Genomic DNA, 26,218 nt, shown 5'->3' with positions numbered 1-26,218 from the left:
TGTAACCAAATGGCTTAGATTGCTTTGATGGAAGAGACTATTCCCTCCAGGGATGTGTGCTTGGCACAATACCTAGGTTGACCTAGTAGCTGGAGTAGCAATGTTTTGGAAAGAGGAACCCCAGACAAATCTTAGGTGGTTTAATTTTTTGCAAACTTCTGGTGAATCTGTAATGAGTGGGAAACTGCTACATTGCGCTTTTCTGCCCTCTTCTCTGTAGGTGATAATTTCTCAATCTTTCTCTTCTCCATCCCTCTTCCTTTTCTCTTCTGCCCCGCTATTAGAAAGTTTTATTTTGTCAAACGGTTGAGAGGTTTTGGTTGTCTTTGCCTTTTCCAGCCCAGCCTGTTAGCTGAGAAGGTTTGCTGTTTCTGCTTCTGTTGACACCTGATTATCTCACAAACACCATTACTTCCTTCCTTTCTTTCATTAAGTGGTGAATCAAGTTGGTTCTGCAGTCTCCTTTTTTTTGCTGGTTTTACAGCAGTATATTTTAACTGTCTTTAGCTGAGTTTCTTCAGCTTATATAAATGCAAAGAATGGAGAAGCAGGCTTGGTTTTGGTGGTGGTTGTGTCTTTCAAAGGGATAGAAGCTGCCTGAAGGGAGGCAAGACCTTTGAGAGAGAGAAGTAGTAGATGACAAAGCTTATATTAACATCAGGCAAGAAGAAAACTTCTTGGTCTGATTCTGCTCTTGTTGACACCTAATTTACAGGGGTGTAAATTCGTGAACCTCGGTGGGTTTACTTCTGAGAGCGAGGTCGGGATTGGCACCTCTTAAATCACTTGGGTCATGCTCCATAATTCATTTGCAAGCTCCTTTAATTAGCTGCAGGTAAGCCCAGGCTTCCTGGAGCTCGCCGCCCCCCCCGAACGGGGACTCGGCCGGGCGCCGGCCTCCCACTCCCGCCGTGGGGCTGCACGGGCGCTGAAACGCGGGTCGCGGCTCTTCCGCCGCGTCTCCTCCTGCCGAAAAGCTGCGGCGCCGGCTCCCGGGGTCCAGAAGTTGGTCTGTGGGAGGACCAGGCCGTCGGTCGGTCGGTCCGGCCGCCGCGCGTTATGTAAGGGCGCAGGGGCTGCGGGCCGGGATGACTGACAGGGAGAGGGAAATTCCTTTGGGGGGGCGGGGAGCGGGAGCGGCGCTGCCCTGCAGCCGCTGCCAGCGCCGGCGGCTCCCGGAGACCTGGCGGGGAGAGCGGCTTTGAGGAACGGGAAACAGCCCGCGACGGAGGCTACCGGGGAGCGTGAGGAGCGAGCGCTGCGGTGCGGGCTCTTTTCCCCGGTGGGGCACGCCACCTGGGAGACGAGGGGCAGCGAGGGCGCTGCGAAGGGGCGAGGAGCGAGTCCGGCTTTCCTTCTCCCGGCGCGTTAGAGCGGGAGCCGGAGAGCTGCGGGGAAGTCTCCCCCTCGCCCCCTCGATCCTCGCGGCGCGGCGGCGGCCCCGCCGACGGGCGCTGCCCCTTTAAGACCTGCTCGCCGGCAGTTCCACGGAGAGGGAGTGACCTCTGGGCTTTGACAGCTCCCCTAATAACTAGCAGAGCCCCGGCTCCGCCCGCGGCGCCGGATTGGTCGGCGGGCCGGTATGCCGCGTCCTGATTGGCTGGCCGCTTCCCCTGAGCGAACCTTTAGAACTCCGAGACACAATATTCTGTTACATTGTAGCAAAATGGCGACTGTCATTCACAACCCCCTGAAAGCGTAAGTAGGAATCAAAAATGTACATATTCCGCGTGGTTTAAATATGAAAAAAGGCGCCTTTCCGGCGCCGGCTGCCAGCTTGAGCTGGGTGCCGGCAGCCTCCCGGCGGGTCCCTCCTCCCGCCCTCCTTTCTGCCCCAGCTACTCGCTGGTTTTTTGTGAAACACATCCCCGCGGCTCGCGCCGAAATTAACGAGGAAAAATTGTTCGGCTCGTGCGCCGGTTAATTGGCGCCCGGGCGCGGGGTGGGGGGAAGGCGGCGGCGGCAGCGGGGGGCTGCCGGCCGCTCCCGGAGCGCAGCGCGGGGACGGTAACGGCGGCGTCCCGCGGGGCCCCGCGCACTTGACAGCGTCCTGCCGCCGCCGCACCAGGGTCCGGCGAGGGTAGGAGCGGCCCTGGGCAGCGGCGGCGGGGCCGGGACACGGGCCGACACACGCACGTACACACACACGGCTCGGTGCGCCGCTGCCTCCGCGCTCCGGGCACAGCTCGGAGTTGCCTCCGCAAACCTTTGCGGAGTTGGGATGACTTGGCGCGGGGGAGCGCAGCGGGCCCCTCGCGCCTCGGCGGGGAGGCGGCGGGGAAGCGGGGCAGCAGGGGCACTGCCGGCGCTCCTGAGGGAGAGGGGGAGCGAAAGGGAGACGGAGGGAAGCGGACTTGCGTGAAATGAATGACTTGGGAGTGCCGGTCGTCGATTTGGGGCAGGAAGTCCGGAGATCTGTTTTGCATATGACAGGCTTTCGCTTTTCAAAGTGGCAAAGAGAGTTGGTTGTGTTTCCATCTTGAGAGTGGGCACACGCAGCCAAGGGCTGCTCGGACGGGGTCTGACACGCGGGGAGGGAGCGGGGGTGGTGGTGCGCGGGAGGGGGCAGGTGCTTCTGCTGCGGGGAGATATTCCGGGGTTCCTGCCCTGGAACTAAAGGCCGGTTTCAGAGGGGGGCCGCGGGAGCCGTTTGCCGTCTTCTGGATCGCGCCCTGTATTCTCCTTGTGGTCTGCAGCGCACGCCGTTAATCCCTGAAGGCATTAGGGAGAGTGGGATTTGGCACCGTGTGTGGGGAGAGGAGCTGTCTTAACCTTTTTAGAACGTCTTCTCTGCTAACGGGGGCAGCGCTCGTGCTAATGAAGCCGGGAAGCAGAGTACCTGGCGGTGACGCTTCGTTTGCACTTTCTGGCTGCGCTGAGTGGGTGTTTTTTATACGTCTGAGTTTTCAGAGATGAAATGAGGGCTGCGAGGTTATGGGTTTTTTTGTGTTGGTTTTGTTTTTTTTTTTTCTTTTTCTCTCCCGACTCTAGGTCTCTCTGGCTGGAGCTGGAAAAACACTTGAAGGCTTTTTTTCCAGGGATTCCTGCCGCTGTCCCTCTGCGATCCGGAGGGAACGGACAGCCTCGAACCGGCAAGGGGTGCTGACATGTTTTATCAGCTTTCCTGCTCCGTCCTGGCAGAAAACCTTTGCTTTCATTTACCCGTCCTCTCGGCAGCACCGTCTGAAAACACCGCGGAGCGAGGGGAGCGCGGTTGTCGGGGATGAATCAAAGACGTCCCAGTAGCCTCGCGGAGGGTGGTGGGCTCGAACACGCTGCGAAAACCGCGTGGAAGAGACAGCCTGTCGTGTGTGTCCTCGTCCTGTCCCGTCCCCCCCGGTTTGGCGGCAGGTTTAATACTTGCGCAGGCGAGAGCAACTTCTCCCCGTGCCCCTCCCGGCCGCGTGCGGCGCACCCCACGCACCCCGAAGCGCACGGGCCGCACCGCGCGGCTCCTCATCTGGGCTGGGAAAAGCCGCGTACCTTTGTGCCACGGGCGAGTATCGCCGGTGGCGAGGAAGCCCGGGGCAGAGTGGGCTCCGGGGACGGCGGTTGAAGGCGGGGAGCTCACGGGGGGCGGCCGCCGCGGGACCTCGCCACGCACTTCGTGACACCGTGGGGCTCCCAACAGCCGCGGCGGAGCTCCGGAGAGGGCGGATCCAGCCGAATCGGCTGCCTGGGCCGAAACGAATCGGGGGCCCGATCCCGCTGCTGCTAAAGTCGGGGAGGGCAGGATTAGGGCATTTATAATTAGCTCCCTTCTCCTCCCCTCGCCCCCTGGGAGGTGTGAGAGGAGGAAACAATAGACATCAAGTACTGGGTTCGCTTTTCTCTGTGTGCCTTTTAAAGTACTAATGCTGTGCGGAGGAAACAGAATTGGTAGTGGCTGTCTGACACCATCTGCATTTTTTATTAACAACTTGTTTAATAAAACATTTTATAATTTTCACTTACTCTTTAAAGTTGCTGATCGGGAAACAATACACATGTAAATAAATTATGCATGGGATAAATTAGGACAAAAGCAGTAAGTCACATAATAGGGGAAGGGATGCGGTGCACAGTGTTTTATCCTCATGTGTCCTTCCTGACAATGAAAGAGAGCTGAATGGCATTTGCATTTCCTCTGTCTGCGTTTTGATTATATCTCAAAACCCACAAACGCCCCCTACAGAAACTGGCCACACAAAGGTTTTGCTCTGAGATGGGGGACAATGTAGAAATGAGAAATCCTAGCTCAGGTATCAAGCGGCTCCCTGTGTCTGCTTGTGCATTTAAGTGTGTCCAATATTCAGTTTATCTCCGGTTCTTGGACACATATGTGGCCTTGTTCATGCTAGACTAGTCTCTCGGGATAATGTATTCCAGTTGTACCTGAGCATCTGTGGGAATACATTACATAGAATAGCTCAGTGTGTGGAGTCCCTCATTAATGATTGGCACCTCCTTACACTCAGCTTGCCTCTTTCTCCGTGTAGCGCTCTCTTTTCACTTTGTGGTTCTCTTTTGGTGTTTTCATCCCTTTGCTCTTCTCCACTTCCTCTGGTGAGCCAATCAACCTGACTTGACTGCCTATTATTTCTGCCATTTAATACCTTGTTGTTTACCACCACCAACGTGGTGCTATGGGTAAAAATGTCGGAGATTGTAAGTTTAACAGATCTGCAAGGGAAAGGCATCAGGTGTCTGGATAAACCCATTCTTCTTCATCTACAGGAAGGGCAGTATTCGGATAGCTTTGATGGGACAACGGTGGATTTGAAGTGTTTGATTTGTTGGGTTGTTTTTTTCTACTAGCCTGTGTAGCTATCTCCGTATTTTTTTCTTTCCTTCTTCTTCTCCTTTGGATATCCTAGTATGGAGGCATTTGAGCAGTGCAGTAGAAGAAACATGCAGTTAAAAAGTATTCTGAATTACTACAAATGTCAGTCAGAAATCTCGACAGACTTTGTAAACATTAATTAATTAAACCTCTCAACACCCCTGTGAAGAAAGGATTATTGCCTTTGTTTTATGGATGGCTAAACTAGGACAAAGTTGTTCAGGAGCTTTCTAATTCAAAGATCAAGTCTAGAATGCAGACGTTCAACTTACAGCCTTGGCATCTAGTCCCATTTCCTCCATCTCTGCCTTATTAGCGATGTGCATATGGTACCATAATGCATTTAATGTAATTAAGACCTTGTAATTTACAAAGTCTTATCTAGAAGCAGGGCTGGTTTCCCCCCACCCCTGCTCTGTCTTTACTCCCACAGCTGACTTTTATTTCACGTTGTCAATTAAACATACTCACTGGAACATATGTTAGGCTATTGCCTTTTCTGCATGTGAGATTCCCTCATGCCGTATAGCTCTCTGCCTGGATGCTCACAAGAAGAGCTGTTGCCTTCCAGTAGTTTGGGCTTGGAGTAGCAGTGCTGGTGCTCTCCCTTTCTTTTGCTCAAGACAGCCTCTGGGACAAAAGAGGGTAACTCAGGCTCAAATGCTAGGCCAGGTCACTTGCATGCCGACTGTATTGTCAGATAACTTTGATGTGCTTGGGGACACTTATTCCCTGCCAGGTGTTTGGGGACCATATCATTGCAGACTTGTGTGCACAGTGCTAGAGCTGACCTTATAAACCCTACCAGGCCTGTTCTGTCTCTGCATTCCTGCTGCAAACACACAGCAGCGGTCGCTTTTCCAGTTGCTGTACCTTCTCAGATAAAATTGCCGTGACAGCCAGCTCTGACCCCTGGGCTGCCAAATGGCCATCCTTGTGATGATGAATTCTGTGGCATGAGGCACCTGTGAAGAAATGGTTTGTGCTCACATACCTGTTTCATGTCGGCAACAGTCCAGCATGAGTCTTCAGGTCCTGTACAGCAAGAATATTTCATTAGTGCTAACTCTGGCTTGAATTCAAGCTGCGGACTCTTCGCTGGAAGGTCTCATATCCCATTACCTGTCCCTGAAACAGCCCTATGTCCTGATTAAGTGCTGATGAAGACTGGCTTGGGTTTTTTTGGGGAGGGTGTTGTTGCATAAGCATCTGGTTGCTGATTTTTAATATTGAAGTGAAAGTATAATGTGCAGTGCTGCTTTCAGCAGGTGGAAGCAATAAAAGAGACGGACAGTTAGGTTGCCAGTTCAGTGTTTACAAGGGATGTGGAGGTGATTTTAACGTGGCTTTGCAGAAGGGAATTTTCTTCTGCTTGACAGAACAGGGTTGTTGGGCACATTAAATAGCGTACCAAAATCTCTACAGCATTTCCAATGTGGCTCTGAAGTCACTTAAAAACATAAATGAGCCCTAGTGTGACACATTTCAAACCAAAACTGTTGTCCACATGAAAACTGTATTTTCTGTATCTCAGCACCAGCTTTCAGAGAAAATGAGGGATGAATGCTATTGTATTTATGCAAGGGAACATAATCTGAAAACCAAAGGCATTGGGGGGCAGAGAAGCCAAGTGAAGATGACCGGAGGATACTCTGGTTTGAATATGAGAGAGTCTGATAAATGCTATGTTACTAGTTACACTGTTATGTCTGGTTCCATGAGTTGCTTGTGCATGATTAGTTGTTGCAGGGCTTTTGTAATCTTGTTTTGTTGGTGTTCCAGCCTTTCATAGTCTGTCCAGTTGTGTGGGTGGATGGAAGTTGTATCACAAAATTTTTGCTGAAGAAAAAGTTTTTAAAACATATTACTTGTGGTGTGTGAAAGCAATATTGAACTCTCTGGGTTGTGCTACAGAGGCCCAAAGGTATGATTTTTTGGAGGGTGTAATAAATTTAAGGTAAGCACATGTCCAATGGGCTGGGTGCATAATGTCCGTTAGATAGGATTCACAGTGTCCTAGTGGGAATAGTTTACCCAGACCATGTAGAAGTCTGGTACACAAAGCAAAATGGGGCTCTGTCTTCAGTCTGAGTCATAGTGAAGGTAATGTGGCTCACCCTTTGTGTAGCCTAATGAAAATTGATTTCTTCCTCTGCTTTCCTAAAACTGGAAGTGTGGTATTTGGAGGTTGCTCTCAAGAGCAGACTTTGTCCATCTTGTATATCCATCTTCTGCAATTTATGACATCTGGCTGTACCTCTGCTGTCCCGAAATGAGGCATTCCAAAGCCTCCACTGGCTGTGAATAAGCCATCTTCTAGGATTATCGTTTGCGGAGTCTGGTGTTTTCTCGTTCTGGTTTGTCTTTCATGTCAGAGCTGAATTTCTTTGCTTGGTAAATCAATTTTACAATCTTGGTATTTATTCTGGGCTCATCACTATGTTGTCTGTATGTGATGCGGCCTTGAGCAAGAACCATCCCTGTATTGTTTATCCCCGAGGACTTGTAGGAGTGGAATGAATCTGTTTCAGGAGTTGACGTTTTTCTCCCTTGGACAGACCGACCTCTGATCTGAGGATCCCCTGGCTGGGGTGGCATACTCCCACGTGCAGAGAAGCAGCACCAAGGCAACATCGCTTAAGGCCTGTTCCAAGGGCTTCATTAGGACTGTACTGCTCTTCTGGCTTTGCCTGGCAGTTTTGCCCGGGATGCAGAGACTGAGGTGTGTTAATCGCTTCCTTAGTGCAGGCCCCAGTTTTAGCACTGGTTTCTTTCTTTTAAGGAAAGTTATCTCATCAATACAATCTGAAAGAAAGCATACTTTTAAAATCACCCCTTTTTATCTTTAACAAATTTTTTCGGATGGAAGTGCTTCTTTCTTGTCTTTGAAAACTTCTCTACAATTTGTGGAACAAACCCAAATACACTGGACTAGTATGTGAGAAGCAGAAAGTAGATTTCCTTTCTTCTTTCTTACTTCAAAAGAAGAGAACTGCCCAGTGTATTTTCACTGTCTAAACTGAGTGACATGTAACACAAATATCATAAGTCAGTGCTTGAATACTGAGTGTTTAACGTTCTTATTTATCTTTAATAGCCTAAATTGTTAGAAGTATGACCTTTTTTTTTAACTGTTATATATGGTTTATTTTCCAGCAGAGCATATTTTAAGCACAGATTCCCAGCAGATGTCTCGGAGAAGAATAATGCAGTGTCTCAATGGCTGCTGGCAAATATCCTTCTCACACCCCCATCCCCTCCAGTGTGGGAATAGCAGGAGTATGTCAGCGTGTGTCTCAGTTTGCAGGCTACCTGCCTGAGCCGGGTGCGGTCAGAGAGTTGCAATTCCAGCCGCGTGGAAGGTTTTACTGGCACCCCAGCACTGTCTGAAGGGAGGCTGCACAGGGAGTCAGTGAAGCAGCGAGAGCAGGGCAGGGACGGGTGCTGATGAGTGCGCACTAGGTGGCTGTGATCAGCAGCGTGTGCTTGCCAAATCCTGAGTCATTAATTTCGCGTTCTGCTGGGCTGTAGCTGGGAGAGAGTCCTCTGCTCAGGTGTTGATGGGGACGCTGGCTCTATCAATGTTATTCTTCTAGTGAGAAGGGCTGGAAGTGGTACTTGATATTGCAGTTGCATGTGACGGAACTGATCCATCCTAGCTGAGGATCATCTCTCCATTCATACAACACCGTGACTTGTATCGGTCTTTGACATCTGATAATGCTGTCCTTGCTTTCTGATCATTTTTATGAACTAATATAGAATGCCAACTGTAACATGCATATGAAATCTTAGTATGCAAAAGAAAGGAATCCCACATAATTTATAGTTTCTCCCTCCTGTTTCTTATCAGACCACCCTCCACTCCCCGCCCCACCTTGGGATACAAGGCCTTGGTTAAGATGTTGTGCTAAACTCTCTACAAACACATGCCTTAATGCTTCCTGCCTTGTAGGTCTCAAAAATCTAAATAGGTTGGACGGTACAAAGAAAATCAGGTGCAGCGCAGTGGAATAAGGCCACGTCCGAGTTGGTTAATTCCAGTCTGCCCTACTGCATCAGCTGGCAGGGCTGATTTGATCTGATCAGATGCGGGCATGCTACTCCTGCCAAAACGCAAAGTACAGTGCTTATGCTGCTTTTATGCTTTGAGTTGGCTTCATGCTAGCCACAGGAAGATAGATTATGCCTGTTGGAACAAAATTTCCTCTTGAAAATGTTTTGGGTGCTTTTCGTGTTTTGGAAGAGTAAGTGAACACCAGTTCAGTGCTCTGTTTCATGTGGCTGTGAAATTTTTGGTCTGGTTCTAGGAACGTCTCAGTTTCTAGTGTTCCTGTGGATCCACAGCCTAATGTAATTAGTCACAGAGTTGGGAGAAAAATTGAAATGGCTAGAGTTGTAGCCCAGATATCCAATGACCAGTGCTATAGGGAAACTTATAAGGGAGACACAAAGTTAGTATTATTTCTTCAAGGGAAAAGTAACGTCCATATTTCCGTTTCCTTCAAGAACAGTTCTGAAGAAAGTAATCCATGGATTTGTGACTGTTCAAGTATTTTGGTCTCAATATTGTTTCCTGAGAGCCTGTGTTGAGTCAGTGATGGGGACAAATATATCTTATGGTTATGATTACTTTAAAACCTATGCAATCTGAATAAGGAATAATGGAAACAGTGGTTCAGAAAACTGTTTTACTGCTGAACTCCTTTGGTCTTGACTACAAATAAAAAGTGCATCATGTTTGAGGCTGCTGTCCTGATTGTTTCTTTACCGAGAGGATGGTGAAACACTGGGACAGGCTTCCTAGAGAGGTGGCTGACACCCCAGGCCTGTCAGTGTTTAAGAGATGTTTGGACAATGCCCTTAATAATATGCTTTAACTTGGTCAGCCCTGAGTTGGTCAGGCAGTTGGACTAGATGATTGTTGTAGGTCCCTTTCAACTGAAATAGTCTAGTCTAAAACAAGTATTTTTCAGATAAATCATTCACCAGTGTCCAATATTAGAAATTCTAACATGAACCCACTTGTATCTACAAGCTTCCCCGGACTGCTTTTGTTTTGTGTGTTTGTTGTTTTTTTTTTTTAACTACTAAAGGATGTTTTGAAGACTGTAGGTTTTTGTGTTTTCTATGGACTCTTTATCCTTGAAGTTTTTCATTAGCATATACCTTTTGATGTGAAATATAGAATAAATCAGGAGCACAGTTTTAGTTCGGAGATTAGTACCTTTTATAGTTGGGATAGCGCAAGTCAAGAGGTATGCGAGAGGTGATGGGAAGACTCAGCAGTGAGCTCTTTCTCTGCAGGTGTGGTTCAATTGCAGCATTGAGATACCTCTACTGCTGCATCACATCTGACTAACCCTTTAATTTTTAGGAGGTGCTTCTCCAGAAATGATTTGCCCCTCTGTTAATTTTGGTGATGTTAGTCCTCAGTCATCAAATGGCATATGGATGAAAACAATGTTAATATCTCCCTAGGCATTCTACCTATGGGGCCCCAAAGCCTTCACTCTCCTCTCTCTCCTCCTATGCTTGATACAAATGAACGGGAACTTGGTCAGGTTAGCTGGTGTTACGTTGATGGCGAACAGTCATTCCTGAGGTCAAAATCTAACCAAAAAATGTTGATGGGGGAAATATGTGGAAAACCCTTCTCAATTTTCTGTCACCAGCTCTGATTCGTTTTTGTCGATAGTCTCAGCTAAATGTTTTATCTTCTCCTAGCTTTCCTCTCCCCCGCCTCCCAACCTCTTTCCCCCATTGACCTCTACAAGCACAGTCCTAGCTGTTGATTTATCAGGGCAGGCTAGCTCAGCACTGTGTGGAGATTGCTTTTAATTAACTCTCTTCGTTTTTTCCAACCTTCAGGGAGCAGCAACCCTTTAATGATTTTAATATTTTATCTGGATTTATATCCACCTTATGTGTTGTTTGTTGCTCTGCTTCCTCACATGTTCTTCCTGAGTCATTTCCCAAAATGAAATGTTTGTTTCAGGCCCCTCATACACGATTAGGAGGAGAGTTTTTAATGGCTTCAGGACTGGGAGGACAGACTCTCTATGATCTACCCTGGTGTTTTGGAGGAGGATGGGGAGTATGAGATGGTGCATCTGGGTTCTGTGTTGAAGCAAGACTCGTTTCAGTGTTCTGCATTCGAGCGCAGGGAGAGGCAGATTTGTTTCGCAGTTGCAGCATAGCAGGTCAGAGCCTACTGAATTAAATCTGACCCCTGACTTGTTGTATGGCATAGATAAGTCATGAGCTAATTTTCAGTCAGGTATGACTCTCATGCTAGCCAGGCTCAGTAGAGGAGGCACTAATGTAATTACCTGTTGCTAAAATGTAGTTAACTTCCTGTGCATGAATACAGGTCTGTAGGAGGGTCCCCCTTTACCTGCAAAAGACTACCTTTGCCTACTGTGAGTAGCTCTGCCAAGTGAGATTTCTTCAGACTGAGCAGAAAGCAGCTATACAAAATTTCTCCCACCTGGAATTTTCTCTTTATGTATCCTGCAATGAGGATTTCAGGAGGTTCCAGCATGAAAGAATTAAGAAAAATATGTGTTATTTGTAATGTAAAGTATGTGGCACTTTGATGCCAGAGCAGGAAAATGCTTTATAATCATGCTTAAAGTAAGCATCACAGTCCCTTTCATGGGATTATTTTCTTCGTTCTTCTGATGGGAGGAATGGCACGCACTGACTGACTTGGTGACGGTCACAGTAGTCACACCATTAACCATGGACAAAATTGGAGGTTTAGAAGCCACGTTACTTTGCTTTTGGTGTTGAGTGTTAGACCATATACGAGTGATGTGTTGAAAGTGAATGGGAATCCTTCCTTGGTAGCACTTCCATGGCCGAGCTGAAATTAGGGGCACGGAGGAAGTGTGGGAAAGTGAGTTAAGACTGTCTGCCTGGTTCTGACGGAGGAAGTTCACTGATAAATATCGCTAAACCATCCTTAAGGTTTGTGCCTGGAGCTGATAAATGCACTGTTGGTGTGCAAAGATTTTTACCACCCAGCAAACCAGATCACATGAAGTGGCAAGTAGTTTTGCATTTCAAAATATACATGCTGCACACCAGACAGTCTGTTCAGTACAATTCATGCATTGAATTCAAAGTCATTGATGTGAGAACAGTTTGACTCAGTTTATTTTACGACGCTACTTGTAAGTATGTGTAAGTGTATTTAAAGACTTTGTTAAAATGGCAGAAGAAATGAAGAATTTCCCAAATCTAGTCCTCCCTTACTGAGGAAAGTGAGTCTGAAACACAAACTGAAAGGAACACAGTTGTGGGTGCTACTTATCAAAATATTGGCAATGCATCACTGCATAAGATCATCTAAGTCATCTGGTCTGTGGTTTGTGTTTGTGTCTTTCCTGTCTTCCTCTGCAGTTCACTTTAAAAAAAGTAATTGTTTGGGTGTATTTTTTTCCATGTTGTTGCTGTGATTCCACAGTAACTAACTCCTGGCATTCTCATCTGACCAGATTGCAAACGTATCTGGTTCAGGTACTTATTCTGCTGAGTAGATCTGAAAGTAAATTCCCTTCTCCCCTATTATTAACTTTCTAGTTTTGTTTCCACAACTAACTTATCCACAAAGTCCTAGGGTTAGTAGAGGCTGTCTCTGCTCACTGCTAAACATACCATGTGAAGTCGAAACCTGTCTGACCTTCAAAGGGCAGTCTATTTCCCAGGCTGCTGTTTCCAGCTACCTTCTCCTCCATGCACCCCTCGGAGGGGAGAGGAGGAACAGATGAGGGGTGAGCACTCTGCCTTTGGGAAAGGCTCTGACCTGAAAATGGATTGCAATTCCAGCCGAATGGTTCCTTCCCTTGGTAACAGAATTGCACGCCTGGGCTCTGAGCTCTTTGCATTAATTCCATCTCTGCTAAACTTTCCCAGTCAATTAACCATGTCCATCTCCTGCTCTAGCAGCCACATGTGCCTTTTCTGCCGCAGCAGGGTTTTGGAACAGTAACTCCCTGCAGCCTTTGCTGCAGCAGTTTTCCTCCAGCAGCTTCCCTCAAGCATGGTTATCAATCAGGACCTGTCAGGTTTTTCCCTCCGACACATCTATTTTCAGGGCTGTAGGACTTTGACCTTTCGCTTTTGTCTTTATAAGTACTATTTTTTCCAATAGAGGCCAGCTCAAATGATGAGTGTTAGGTCTTCACATTGATACAAAAGCTGCACGAAAATTTCAGTTTTAGTGTGAAGAAATTCTGGTAAACCTGGATATTTCTTTTGGTTTCTGTCATTTTGACTCCCTTGAGTTTTAATTTTGATTGTCAAAAAGGCCTCATTAAACTGGCCAGTAGTTCTCGTGTGGTGTTGCAGGCAGCACCTGCAGTGCAGAGGTCTCCTCTGAGTGGCTGGCTAACAGGACTGGATAAGAGTAGTGAGTTTTTGGAGGCTGAAGTGTTGGGAAGATGCTCACCCAGGAGGTTTGATATAGATTACCTTTGAAGGGAATTCTGCACATGCCTCTGCAGCTGGAAGAACGAATGGTTTGGATGCTGGCACTAGTAGTCTCTTGGCAAAGCACTTAAGGGACCATGACAGTGGCTTGAACACAATTTTCTTGCATGGTGTACTACCATCAAAGGTCAGGTTGAACTAGAGTGCCTATTAAAGCAAGAGGCTATGCTTAGTATCTTGTCTTGAACATGTGGGTGAGCCTGGTCCTGTTTCTAGTGGGTAGGTACCTCTACCATAAAGGCTGCCATCCCAGCTGGCACTAATTGGTTCCTGTGTGGGTACTTTCAAAGGAGAAGACAAAGGCCAAATTGGCCACAGAGGCTCAATTAATAGAAGTGTAGGTTTAAAAGAGGGTTCCTGGGTCTTATGTCCAGTCCCATGGTACCATGTCAGATAATCCCTTTCATAAACTGAAAAGTCCTTGTCTTAAATCCCCACTTGGACTGTTTGTTCCCATTACTCCTCTTGGGAGGGTTCCAGAACCCACTGCTCTGATGGCTGGAAATAGCATTTTAATCCCTAGCCTAGTCCTACTTGTGACCAGTTTATACCCATTTGTTCCGGTGCCAGCACGGAGTTGTTTGTTAGTTTAAATACTATTACTCTCTCCATGTCTTCCTCTCCACTGTCACGCATTTGTGCGACACTATTATAAGCCCTCTCAGTTTTTGTTTTGATATACTAAACTGTCTGTGCTATCATTTCCTTTCCGTTGATCGCTGGAGTATTTATTGCCTTTGCCTTCTCCACTCCAGCTTGGATTACTCACATTCAGCTTTCTTGAGTGTGAATACACAGAACTGTACTCTGTTCCAGGTGAGGTTTTGCCCTCTACAATAACTTTATTTTTTACCTCTTCTGGGAGCACCTTGCTTTTGCATTTGTTTGTGATTGTATTGTACTGGTGATTCATAGTCATCCTGTGGTAGACTGATACTGTTATGTTGCTTCTGTCCTTTCAGGAGAAGGTGGTTGTTGTTGAGATGTTGCTGCTGTTGTTGAGATGATCTCAAATTTATACTGAGTTCACTCCATCTAATTCTTCTTGCCTGATATTCTTAACTTCCTTGATGTCCCTTCAACTTGTGTAAGTGGCCAACATTTATCAGCACACACACTTTTTGTGCTAAGGTCATTAATGGAAATATTGAATAAGATCAGTCCCTGGACCAGTCCTTTCTGGAACTTCAGAAGTAACCTCCTGTCAGACAGTTACTGTCTCTGTTTAGGACTTTATGTGTGTCCAACCCTCCTTCAGTAGGTTTTCAGTCGTATCACCATTCTTGTATTAATCTTCATCTTTGCCATTTTCAGTAATTTCTCATATAGTACTGTATGAAACATTTTTCTTAAAGTCCAAGTAGCTAAGAAGAAGTCATCTAGAATATCAGAGTCTTATAAAGGTAAGATGCCAAGTTACTCTGGCACAAGGTATGGACCTTGCATCTTAGTAATTTCATTGTTCAAGGGTGTCTTTGATCATTTTGCACTTAAAAAACTGCATGTGAGTAACCTCTGGCTCAGCCTTACAGCAATAATTTGCAAGGTTTGTGTTCTAAAAGAATTAACAAAGATTATTTTCTTTTGTTTGCTATACTTTGGTAATATAGTAGTAACCATGATGTGCAGTACCTGTTTAAAGAACTTGCCAGTAGATGTATGGTTTCATGTCACAGTTCCTGGGCAGAGATTATTCAGAATTTATGCCTCGACTGCACAAATGCCTTTGTAGCTTCCACCTCAGTCATCCCACTGAAGCACAGCATTCCTTTCATTGTTGGCCTGTACCTACGTTCTGTTTAATCTATGTACCATTCTAACTGCAAAACAGCTGAACTTTCTTTGATGATTTTATTTTGATGTCTGAAGAATATTACTATTTTTAATAGCTTTTGCAAGTTCTAACTCTTCACTTTGGCAATTCTTCCTATACTTCCTGACCTTAAGATCCATTTTTTTCTTCTATTACTACTGTTCTCTGTTCCTGAAGGGTGTCTGTTTAATTCTGATGTCCTTTTCTGAGGTAATTATTCAGCCAATAACTCCTCCAGTCTTTCCATACAAGTTTCAAACAATTCTTGCATTTTTCTCTTAAAGAAATTCCCCAAGTTCTGCTGTATTCCACTCCTCCCATGCTTAAGGAGCAGGTTTGAAGCACTTTGTGATTGAATTGTACAATTTTGTACCTATACTTGGACTGCAGAAGACTTAGGCCATGCTGATCTAGGGCAAGCAGGGGCAATTCTACTTTAATATTAAGTTCTTTTACTTAATTAGATCATGCCTAAATGTGGCTTTTAGAAGTTCATCAATGTAAAACCATGTTGTATCTTTCACTAGAGTTGCAACCATTAAGTAAAAATCCAAAGGAGCAACATAAAGTTAATTTTTTTTCTTAAATGACCTTGTTCCATTTTCTCTGATGTTATTGGTCTTATTCAGAGAAAAACATGTGTATGCATATTACATATATATTTGTGTGCATGTATGATATCGGAAAGAAAGAATGTATTTATGAATGGTGTTTAGGAAAACATGATATTGTTCGTTAATCAACGTCTTGGCCTTTTAAATATTTCCCTATACTTCTCACTGATTTATTGCACTATATGGTTCAACTCTTTTCTATTGATCAGTTTCAAAAACTCATATAAATAGGAAAAAATGATACATATATACGTATTTATTTTTTTCTTACCAGAGTGCTCTGGGAACTTTTAAAATATTACAGCACTCTTTGGATCAATGCATATCCCAGCAACCCTTTGCATAAGTGACCTAAAATTGTATGATCAAACCTCTTCTCCCCTCCCCATCCCTAGAGAGATATTTGTAATTAGATAAAATGAGGACAGAATATGCATAAGTATCTGTTATGCTGGGATTTCTGCCCAGAAAGGAAACTAATGGCCTGAGCTGGCCATAATCTTTTGCACCCTGTGTACTATTGACAAGGCTATGGCTTGAGATGTTGGGAGTTCAGGAGCAGGTTTTTGCTGCTGTCTTATGGTAACCTTTCTAAATTGACTGTTTTCTAAAACAAGTGGAATTAAACAGCCTATATTTTACTTGTCATTCATTGTTGGGGACATTTTGCTTGTGAGAGAGGGCCTGATTCTTCAGTCTCATGCCTAATGCAGTGGAAGCGAGTGTAGATTACTGCTGCTGTGGTTTGGAAGTGTTTCACTTTGCCCAGACGTAAATGACCATATGAAGTGCAAGACAGTTGAGAACTGTGACTGGAGTTGGTTTCTTTGGTTTTTTTTTTTTCATTTCTTCTAGCAATTACTGCTTGTCTCTGGTTCTTCAGAGGAAGGGACAGTGGGGTTCTGTGGGCAAACTCAGGTCTCTCTGCTCAAACTAAGCAGCCTCTTTGAAGTCTGTGTCACAGGTTGTCTAGTATTGTGATACTACACAATGCAAGAGGATCAGGTAGGTGGCACTTCAGAAATCTGGAGGCTGATTTATGTACTGTTGCCTTTTCCTTCTTTCTCCCAATGTGGATGGTAGGTGTTGGCTCACCCCTCACAAAATTCTAGTTTTTTAGTCCTCTGCTAGACTTGTGTTTTTTGTCTTGTGGCTTGGCAACAGTGAAACACAAACCCTGGGCACTTACGAATCTGTCAGTCTTCCTTAGATATCCCAGTTGTCAGTAAATCCACTGATGAAAAGCTTTTCTTGGAGCAGGCGGGCAGTCTGCGTGCTAGTCTTCTCTCTTGCTTTGCTTCAATGTCCTTGGGGTAAATGTCAGTGAAAGTCAGAGAAGTGTTTTGATAAAAGGAGGGGCAAGGTCACACAAAAAGCATGCCCTCCTGCACATTCCTAAGGAAGGTATCTATCCAGCTTTTCCATTTCTCTGCCCTGTGTAGCTGAATTGGGAAATAAGAGAGCCAAGGCCATGCTGAAATGTCATTCTATTTTTTTTAAATTATGTCCAGTTTGGCATCTTTTTAAGCTGAGGAAGTTTGGCTTGCTCTCCTTCTCCACTCACAGTAATTTGCAGAGTGGGGGATTTGGGGTGAATCTCTGTTTTCTGTGCTTACAAGGCAGCAGGAACTTCTATGGCTGGGCTGGAATGTGTTGTTTCAACACACTGAATGTGAAAAAAAAACTTCAGCTTCATACAGACTGTGGTTTTTGTTTGTACTCAGTCAGTGTGATTTCACTGAAGTCCAAAAAGTTATGCCAGTGTGAGAGACAAACCGAGTCTATGTTATTTCAAGACAACTGTACTACCAGAAAAAATTCCTTTTATTCTCCCTACCCTAAATTTTCAGAATCTCCCTCCACTTCAGATATTCACTAGCACCCGATGCTTATAATTTGGCAGCAAACGTTGACATCAGCAGCCACCTATGAGGTCCTTAGCAGAAGTCTGTAGCTTAACATGCAGGACAGGCAGCAGATGACTTCTTGGTAACAGGGATGGCTCAGAACAAAATCCTGGATCTCAGCGCTTCTTGCGAGCTTCGAAGATTGAACCTGGATCTGAAGTTAAATGTCTTTAATGGACAGGATCCAAACACCCACATGCTTTGGCAGAGCTCAGATCCAAATTTTGTCTACCTAAAGAATCAAGGTTCTGTTTTCACATAGATTCTTCTACTAGTGAGAAGCAAGGGAAAGGATAAGACAGAAAATATGACACATTGGCAAAATTATTTTTCAATACTATGTTTTTCAAAGTTTTTTCCATGAGGCATCAGCAGCTCTTAAAAATCACAGAGACAGCATACAGTTGTCAATGAGCCAGAATGGTTAAATGCTTTTAAATATTTGAGTTGGGTTACTCCTTCACCTTTCTTTCTCACAAACATGTCTGGTAAAACTCCAGTAATGAAAACACTTGCTTGGGGAGGAGAATAATCCTTTTTAGCAAATAATGATGGTGACATTTTAATCACATCATAACAACGCCGTTAGCAATGGTTTAGGTTTGGCATTGAACATATACACAACATTTGTTCTTTTATACAGTATTGGTATTACATAGTAAAAATAGCACAATTGCAAAACTCATTTGTTACTCTTATGCCAACTTTGTTCAGCTGACAGTTGCTGTTTGAACTTTTAAAGCAATGTTTCATCCATATGTTAATACCAACTGTACGATTAATTCTCTGCTTTCAAATGATCCTCTTGTGCCCTACAACCCTGCACAGTAGTTACGTCCCAGTTTGAGATACCTGCAAAACCGTTTCTGCTGGATAAACTGTGCTCACCCTGAGTGGTTCCATGCTTCGAGGTGGTAAAGAACAGCCACTGCCTTTACATTTCCCAGTACATTCCTGCAGAGAAGTTTGTTATAGGCACTTCACTTCGCTGAGCCATTTCAGGATGGTGCTGTTCAGGAATTTTCATCTTTCTAGTGAGAGATTTGGAGCTACTCTGCAATGTTTTGCATTTTGTATATTCCCTGATTATTTGCTGTCTGTGAGGGATGCTTATTGTATAGTTTCTCAGGTTAGTTTAGTAGCAGGGTTTTGATTTTAAAAAAGAAAGAAACAAAATCGAGAGGACAGAAACAAGACTAAGAACATCCATAAATGAATACTACAAGTATTGTTCTGTAGTAACAGGTGGGCAGCTGGGGTGGGAAGTATCCGCTGGATTACACTTTAACTGGTTTTGGATTAACGAAGTCAAAAAAACCCCAGCAAATGGGAAGGAGGAAAAACTGTCTCCAGATGAAATTGTGTTCCCTTGGGTAGTTACTAGCAGGGAACAGGTGGACATATAGATAGACCTGCTGCTGCATCCTCCCAGAAGGTTAGAATTCAGCCAGAGAAGGCACAAATAGATTTTATTTTAAAGCCTTTTGAGTTCTTCCTTGTTTCTACTGTTACAGTTAAACCACACTTTATATTAGGAAGGTGGTTGTTGTTGTCTGTATTTACTTCTTAACAGTTTCTTGGGTGGGGAACTTAAAATGGGTAGGGGAGAATCAATAAGCAAGAGTTTGCGTGTAGACCAGAACCTGCTCCCAGAGGGTGGAATCAATGGGCTTTCACACTGGGGGAAGGCATCATGGGGGATATACTTGGAGAGATCAGAGAGGAGCCAAAAGTGCTGTTGGTCCCTAAGAAGTGCCACTTGCCTAGGAGTTATGTGGAGTGGTTTTGTTTTCTGACAGGCCTGCTCAGGCTGTCACTTAATATTTCCTTTTATGTATTTATAAACACATAAAATATAACGGTGAACTTGATTGTCATGACTGATATTAGACCCAATCCTTATTTGTTCCAAGATGCGACTAAAGAGTCCTGGGGTTGATAGACTTTTGCTTAGTTGGAGATTGTATGAAGGGTGATGAAAGTTACTTCATGATAAAATTGTAGCTATGCAGTAGGGGACAATGCTTGTATGAGACATTTGTTTTTCTGCTTTAAGTTGGCAGCACACTTATAGCGCAATAATTATTACAAAATCCCTCTCCAGCATGCTCATGCAGGGTATCACCTACTCTGGTTGCAGCGGTGCTCCCGGGGACCACAGTCGCCTGCACTCTAACGAGACCCGGGGCTTCCTGGCAGTTTGCCTCCCCAAGGATGCGCGGCCAAGGCCAGTGCTATTCTGGCTATAGGGAAGGAAGATGTAGGAAGGGCTGGAATGGATAGCTGGGGGAGGACGAGGCCTGCTTCTCCTTTTCCTTCTGGGAGAGTAGGAGGGATGGGAATGGCACCTGCAGCTGGGAGCAAAGCTTTCCTCTAGTGGCAGCCGCTCCCACTCAGCAGCCACCGTGCCACTCAGCCTGGTTCCTAAATGGCTTTGATAATGTTCTTCTCTAGAAGTGTTTAAAGAAACTAAGCTGCCTTGGGAAGTCCTTCAGAGGCACAGTTGGTTAAAACCCTGGAAACACAGGCTAGGAACAACTGATCAGGACACCCACGGAGGCCCAGCTAGATCAGTAATTGTGCCTACGCCTCCTGATATTTGCAAATGAGCTGGAAAAGAAAGTGGAGAGGGAGGTGGCAAACTTAGCTGATAATACTAAGTATATTCCAGGTGGGGAAAAAACTAAGGTTGCTGTGAAGTGTTGAAGAAGGACCTCATGAAACTGAATGACTGGGCTCATCAAAATTACATTCAGTTTAGATAAATGTAAATTAATACCTGTGGGGAAAACCAATCCCAAATTAATGTATACAGCAAGGGGGCCAGAACTAGTTGCTGCCGCTGAAAAGAAAGGTTTTGGAGCTATAATAGATAGTTCTACCAAAATATTAGCTTTGTGCTCAATAACTGGGAAAGATAATAATATGGCAATAATACGAAGAAAGAAAGGGAGAAATCAAGCAAGAGAGGCAGGTTGAATGTTAGGAGTTTCTATGACAGGAAAGAAAACAAATGTCATTACTATGACACTATATAAATCCAAGGTTTGCTGCATATTGAATACTGTGAGAAGTTTGGTCTCCTTGTCTTCAAAAGGATAAAATAAGCTGGAAGATGTACAGAGAAGGAAACAAGGATGATCAAAAGGAACCAATTCCATATGAGGAATTACTAAATTGATTTGGGTTTTCCAGTCTGTAAAAAAGATTCCTTAGGGATATGTGGGAGAGGTTCATGAGATCAGGAGCATCATGGAAGGGGCAAATAGGTGATGGATGTTCCCTCTCTCTTGAAGCCAGAAGTTAGGACATCAAATGAGATTATAAAGAGGCTGGTTGAAACTGAACAAAAGAGAACATTTTTTCACAAAATAGTAAATTAAGCTGCGGAACACTCTACAATGTGATGCGTGGGGTATTTAAGTTTACCTGGGTTCAAAAAGATCAACTTCATGGAATGAAAATCCTTCAACAGTTACTGAATACAGAGATACCTGAATCGCAGTTTGCCAGAGGCTGAGAGAATATACCAGTATATTTCCCGCAGAATATCACTATATCCTGTCTGTATTTCGTGTGCTTCCTTAGGGATTCCTTATTGGCTGAAGTTTGAGACAGTCCTGGGTTAGATGGACCTTTGGTCTGACCTGATATGGCCGTTTTTATGTTTCAAGGGCTCTGGCAGTCACATAGTACTTAGCAGTGTTGCAAGAAAGGCCTTGAGAAGTTTCAAAATGAGAGACCCAGAAATGCAAGATGGAATTATGATTACTGGCTAAATAACCAGAGCTTTATTTTGTTCTTTGCAACGTTTGCTCCTTCATGTTAACCCTAGGGGGAAATCTGTGTGCCAGTTCACCCAGGTCTTGCAACAACCTGAAACAACCTGTTTATTAAACATATGCTTTGGCTGCTATACAGAGGAAATGGCATGATCCAGTCTGGTAATGCAGAGACTTGCATTTAGTTTCTGCCTACACCGTTGACTTTCTGTGTATTTCCAGCCAAGTCCTGTACCTTATCGTCCCTCTGTTTCCCTGTGCAAAGAATAGATAAAATCCTTTTATATCTCTCCTTGAAGAGCAGTTTGAGATCAATAGTTGTAAAGTGCTAAAAAAGTGCTAAAAGTTGTGAGTGAATGCAAAGTTTGTTTGCTCATTTGTGTAGTGGACATTGCAGTTAAGAAATCTGCTATCTTCAATGTCTGTTCATAGGCTTCTCATTCAGACTGGATAAGAAGTAAAACCTATATTCAGATTCATTCTAGAGGAAAAAAATCTGAATTAGTTGTTTCTATACTTATTAGTTATTCATTGGTTTGGGGTGTGTATGTCAGAACTGGCAGGGTGAACCCCTGGGAAATCTGCAGTGGTCTGATCTGACTAGAGGAAGCGTTATTTTTTGTCCTTTCTGTCCTGTTGCACAGTTTCTTTTTGCTTTTGTACTCTCACTAGGTCACTGTTTATGGGATGAATTTTCTAGTCATGTCTCAGATTCACAATCATAGGTGACCTTTGCTCTTCCATGTGGCTCTCTTTCTGCTCCTGTGGCCATTTGCAGTCGTGTCTTATAAGTTATTATTTATAATGAAAGGCAGCTGGTGGCACTTGCACATAAGGTGGTTGTCCTCTCCTCATGCTGTGCAATAGCATACCTGAATCCTGATTAGAAGACAAAGAGATGCTGCTGTTCAAAATTAAATGTATTGGTGGCCCCAGAACTTGTGTTAGCATTTGTTGCTGAGCTAGATGGTATCAAATCACAGGGAGACATGGAAAAAATTCTTGGTGTCCAGCTATTGTGTCCTAGGTACCTACTACTTGCTTAAATCAAGTTTCAGCAGGGAGATACGTAACCACAAACATAACAAATTCTGTTCCTAACCTTCTCTACACACCTTGTAAAGATGGAATGGATTATTTAAGGCTTTCTCTCCTTTGGACTGACTAAAATCTGTCAGGAGAGGTGACTTGAATCTGCTTGATTTCTGAATTGCTGGGAAGTGGTTTGGCTCCTGGCTCGTATTGCTATTGCATCTGATTGCTGTGGTCCTTCTGCTGTTCTGGTATAGTTGGGATATATGGGTATTTCAGTTCTGCTTTCTCTCTTTCCCCACTCACAAATCCTGTTTCACTCCCTTTTCTCAGGGAGGAGGCCTTCTAATTTGCTGCGTTCCCACACAGGGGCTCCTCCACAGGAGACCTGTCTTTACACAGGAGTGGCTGCTGCCGTAGGTTGGCAGAATGATTAGCAGTTGTACATTAGGCACTTGATCAGGCATCTGTAGATGTTTCCAGGATACTGTACACATTGGGTAAAGGACATGAAAAGAATCCATCTTTTTCAGTGGACTAGCTAGGTGTTAACACACCTTTCTACAGTCAGGCTCTGAGGTGTTGCTTTTACATGTCAGCATTTGAGTTCTTAGACATCATGTTTTTGAGAAATCTTTGGAGATGACACACAAACTTTGGCAGCATGACCAAGAAGACCTACATGATTGTCTTTACTACTGGGATTTAAGTGCTTGGATTGCATCAGTCCTCTGCCTCAAAGCTGTTATGGGTCAGGAAGTGTTAAATTTCACTAATAAACTTCCAGACACTTTTCAAACGAAACAGCTGGACTGTGAGGTTCTTCTGGAGAACCTCACTGCAGCAAAAGAAATTAGCAGTACAAGCACTGTACGCGGTACGTACTTGTACGTGGAATATGTACAATAGTACACAGCTGGGTGTGGGTGTAGGCACAACATGAATTGCAAGTCTCCATCCCAAATGTGAAGGCAAAAGATGTGCAATTGCTTCTCTATATTATTGCATGTTTCCAACGCTTGCTGATGGGTTCACAGGTGGCTGCTAGGAACATGTGTGTGGATTGTGAGGGGAGAGTTGCAGTAAAAGAAGAAACAGCATCCACCAGTTAGGGTAGGACTGTCTGCAGGCATGACCTGTAGGGTCATACTGAGTGACGTGGCATGGAGCAGATACCACACTGAGTGGTGTTAATTGGCAGTCCCTAAATGCCTTGTCAAGGTAATCTTCGAGTGAATTCTGGCAGTGCTCTGCACCCAAGATTGCAATAGGAAGCTGTCCGTGTTTAGTATAGCACCTTACCCCATAGTTTTTATTTCATTCATGCAATTCACCCTGGAATTTGTTTCCACTTACACTTTAAGCCACTTGTGTGCCAGTTACAGCTACTTCTTGATTTGGAAAAAAAGTGGTTATTTGAATGACAACTGTCTCTCAATTGTATATAGTTTCCCTCTCCGCACATGTAACTTCTGTGTGACGGCCTCCATGCCCTTTTGCTCTTTGCATAAATGTAGAGAGGTACCTTAACGCGACTTAGCAAACAGTTATTCTATGCTATGCAAACAGTAACTCTGTGCAAAGGACATTCACCCCAGCCTGTGCTGCCAGTGGTGATGCTCAGAGGGTGATCCTGTCGCAGGCTTTCCTTGTGAACTTTACTTCTGACTGTCTGGGTACGTGGCACTGCTGTACTATCTGCCCAGTGACCAAAGGCATCCAGTTATGAAGTAGAATAACTGATTAAACAAAAACTGCCCAAGAAAACACCCAGTGGAGCTTAAGGTATGCCACCTTTTGAGCCAAGTAGTGAGGGGTGTATTGAACGTTTGAAGTGCCCATGAAAATGGATCAAAATATGTTACACTAACCCCAAAAAATGAAATATTTCAGTTTATGGGAGCCTTGTACCTTAGTGTCACTTTCTACCTTTCTCTGTGTGTAACTCCAGTTCTGGTTTTAGTTAAAGATTTTCTTTACCTTTTGGGTGTCTGAAAACTATCTTCGGGCAGTTTTAAGGTAGTTGATAACACTGTGAAAGTGTTAACTTTGAGTTCCCTCCTGCAGCTTAACTCTTATTCTCAAGGGCCCCAGGGACACTCTACCAGAGTGACTTGCCAGTTTTCCAAGCTCAATCCTGGTTTTTGTTTACCTGATGTTGTTTTTAGCAGAAGAAAATGGAAATATTTCTAGTTGTTAGGGTAGTCTATTTCTTTAACTCCTAGAAAGGCCAAAGTGAGATGGGGAAGCTAAGCGAACCGCCAACAGTGTAGTGATGGGTTACCACTGTTGAAGCAGGGTAAGAGGTCAGGATTGAGAGGATTGGAGAGAAAATGGCGGCGGTGGGGGAGGTGTACATGTGTGTGCTGCTTTGCTTTGAGAACAAGTCAGAGGAAAGGACTGCAGGTATGAAGGCTTTTAGTCTTCTAAAAGGTTTGCAGCATTTTTATTTGAAGAAACAGCTATTCCCATGGGCCTGGAGGGGTGCGGGGGGGAAGATGCATGCAGTTTTTTTTCCTCGCTAAACTCTTGGTTTCCCTGTAATCATAATAGAGACTCTTCCAAAATGTAAGTTCATTTGTCAGTGCTCTCCTCATATACTAATGAAGAGTAAGGTAGTAGTGGTGGGGGCAATATTTCAAGTCCTGTGGCTGGTGTGAAAGCAGATATAAAGGCTGGGTAGAAGGTGTGGTGACGCAAGGAGACTCAGAGAGGACCGCTGCCTGGATTTGGGGCAGAAGTGTTTTACTGGAGGAGGGCTGATAGGGAAGGCTCTGCACTGGGAAGTGACTGGCAAAAGGACAGTGGGGAATGAATAGGAAGCATGTTAGAGACATGGTAAGGTAGGAAAAGGGGTTTTGTAGGCCAGAAGGGAAGTGAAGACGTGAGAAGACAGACTGTAATACAAATTGAAGACATTTCCTCTAATTACATCCTTTAAAAATTACTATTAACTAGAAATCAGTATTGTAAGTAGATTCCACTAGGCTGTGATTTCACTACACTAACTGAGCAGTTTCTGACCCAGACAACTTACAGCTGGCAGTTACCACCGGTCCTGGTCCCTGCTACGTAATGGGACGGGCGTATGTTAGCAGATGAAGAGCATGAGAGGAATTAGCCATCCACAGTGTTCCCTGGAAAGGATAGCTTGTGGGACCTGGTGTGATATCCTCAGCATAATGTTGGGATTTTGGATGAGAAGGCTCAGATCTGGAAGATCAACAGCAAGACTTCCTTTCCAGGCCTAATCCGAAAAAGTGGCAAGGGAGAGCTTGGGAAGGGCTGCAGTGGGAACAGTGGGAGGGCACTCATGGCAAAGGGGAGTAAACCACAGCTTTGGCAGTAGGTGTCAAAGCTGGTGATAATTGTACTCCTGTTCCTGCGGGGAGGTGTGAAGCAGAGACCCTTCTGTCTAGAGACTAAATGGGCACCACAGCTCAGGGGATCTGATCACTTTTCCTCACACTGCTAATGGAAGGAAATCCCTTTTCCTTCCACTCCTCCCACTGAAGACTGGAAGCAGGAAATGCGGTGGCAGCCTTGCTGGAAAGGGCGAGAGACAGTGTCAGGGGTACCTCTGCACCAGTGCATTGCAATATGGAAAAAAATTGCACGGCTGTAACACTGAAGCTCGTGGGTTACTGGTCTGGGAGGAAGCAGAAGCAAGGATCCTTTTGGTCTGGCTCTTAGACTTAACTCTTGGGTTGTTAAGCAGGATTCGTCATGCCAGATCAGACCTGTTATCTGCC

At 44.8% G+C, this 26,218-nt stretch overlaps 1 protein-coding gene across 2 annotated transcripts in view; it reads left to right on the top strand.

Annotated features, from left to right (window-relative positions):
• Positions 1-1,666: 1,666 nt before the first annotated feature.
• DPF3 (double PHD fingers 3) overlaps positions 1,667-26,218 on the top strand; it is a gene marked incomplete at both ends in the record, with an annotated part of 161,238 nt that continues 136,686 nt past the window's right edge. For both annotated transcript variants that reach the window (XM_082000787.1, XM_082000788.1), the window contains one exon: positions 1,667-1,698. In XM_082000787.1, the coding sequence (XP_081856913.1) occupies positions 1,667-1,698 (32 nt within the window). The remainder of the gene's footprint in view (positions 1,699-26,218) is intronic.

This window comes from Phaethon aethereus (assembly GCF_964289735.1).
Source record: "Phaethon aethereus genome assembly, chromosome: 5".
Taxonomy (NCBI): domain Eukaryota; kingdom Metazoa; phylum Chordata; class Aves; order Phaethontiformes; family Phaethontidae; genus Phaethon; species Phaethon aethereus.
The sequence above is the reverse complement of the archived record's forward strand: the minus strand, read 5'-3'. Positions and strand labels throughout refer to the sequence as shown.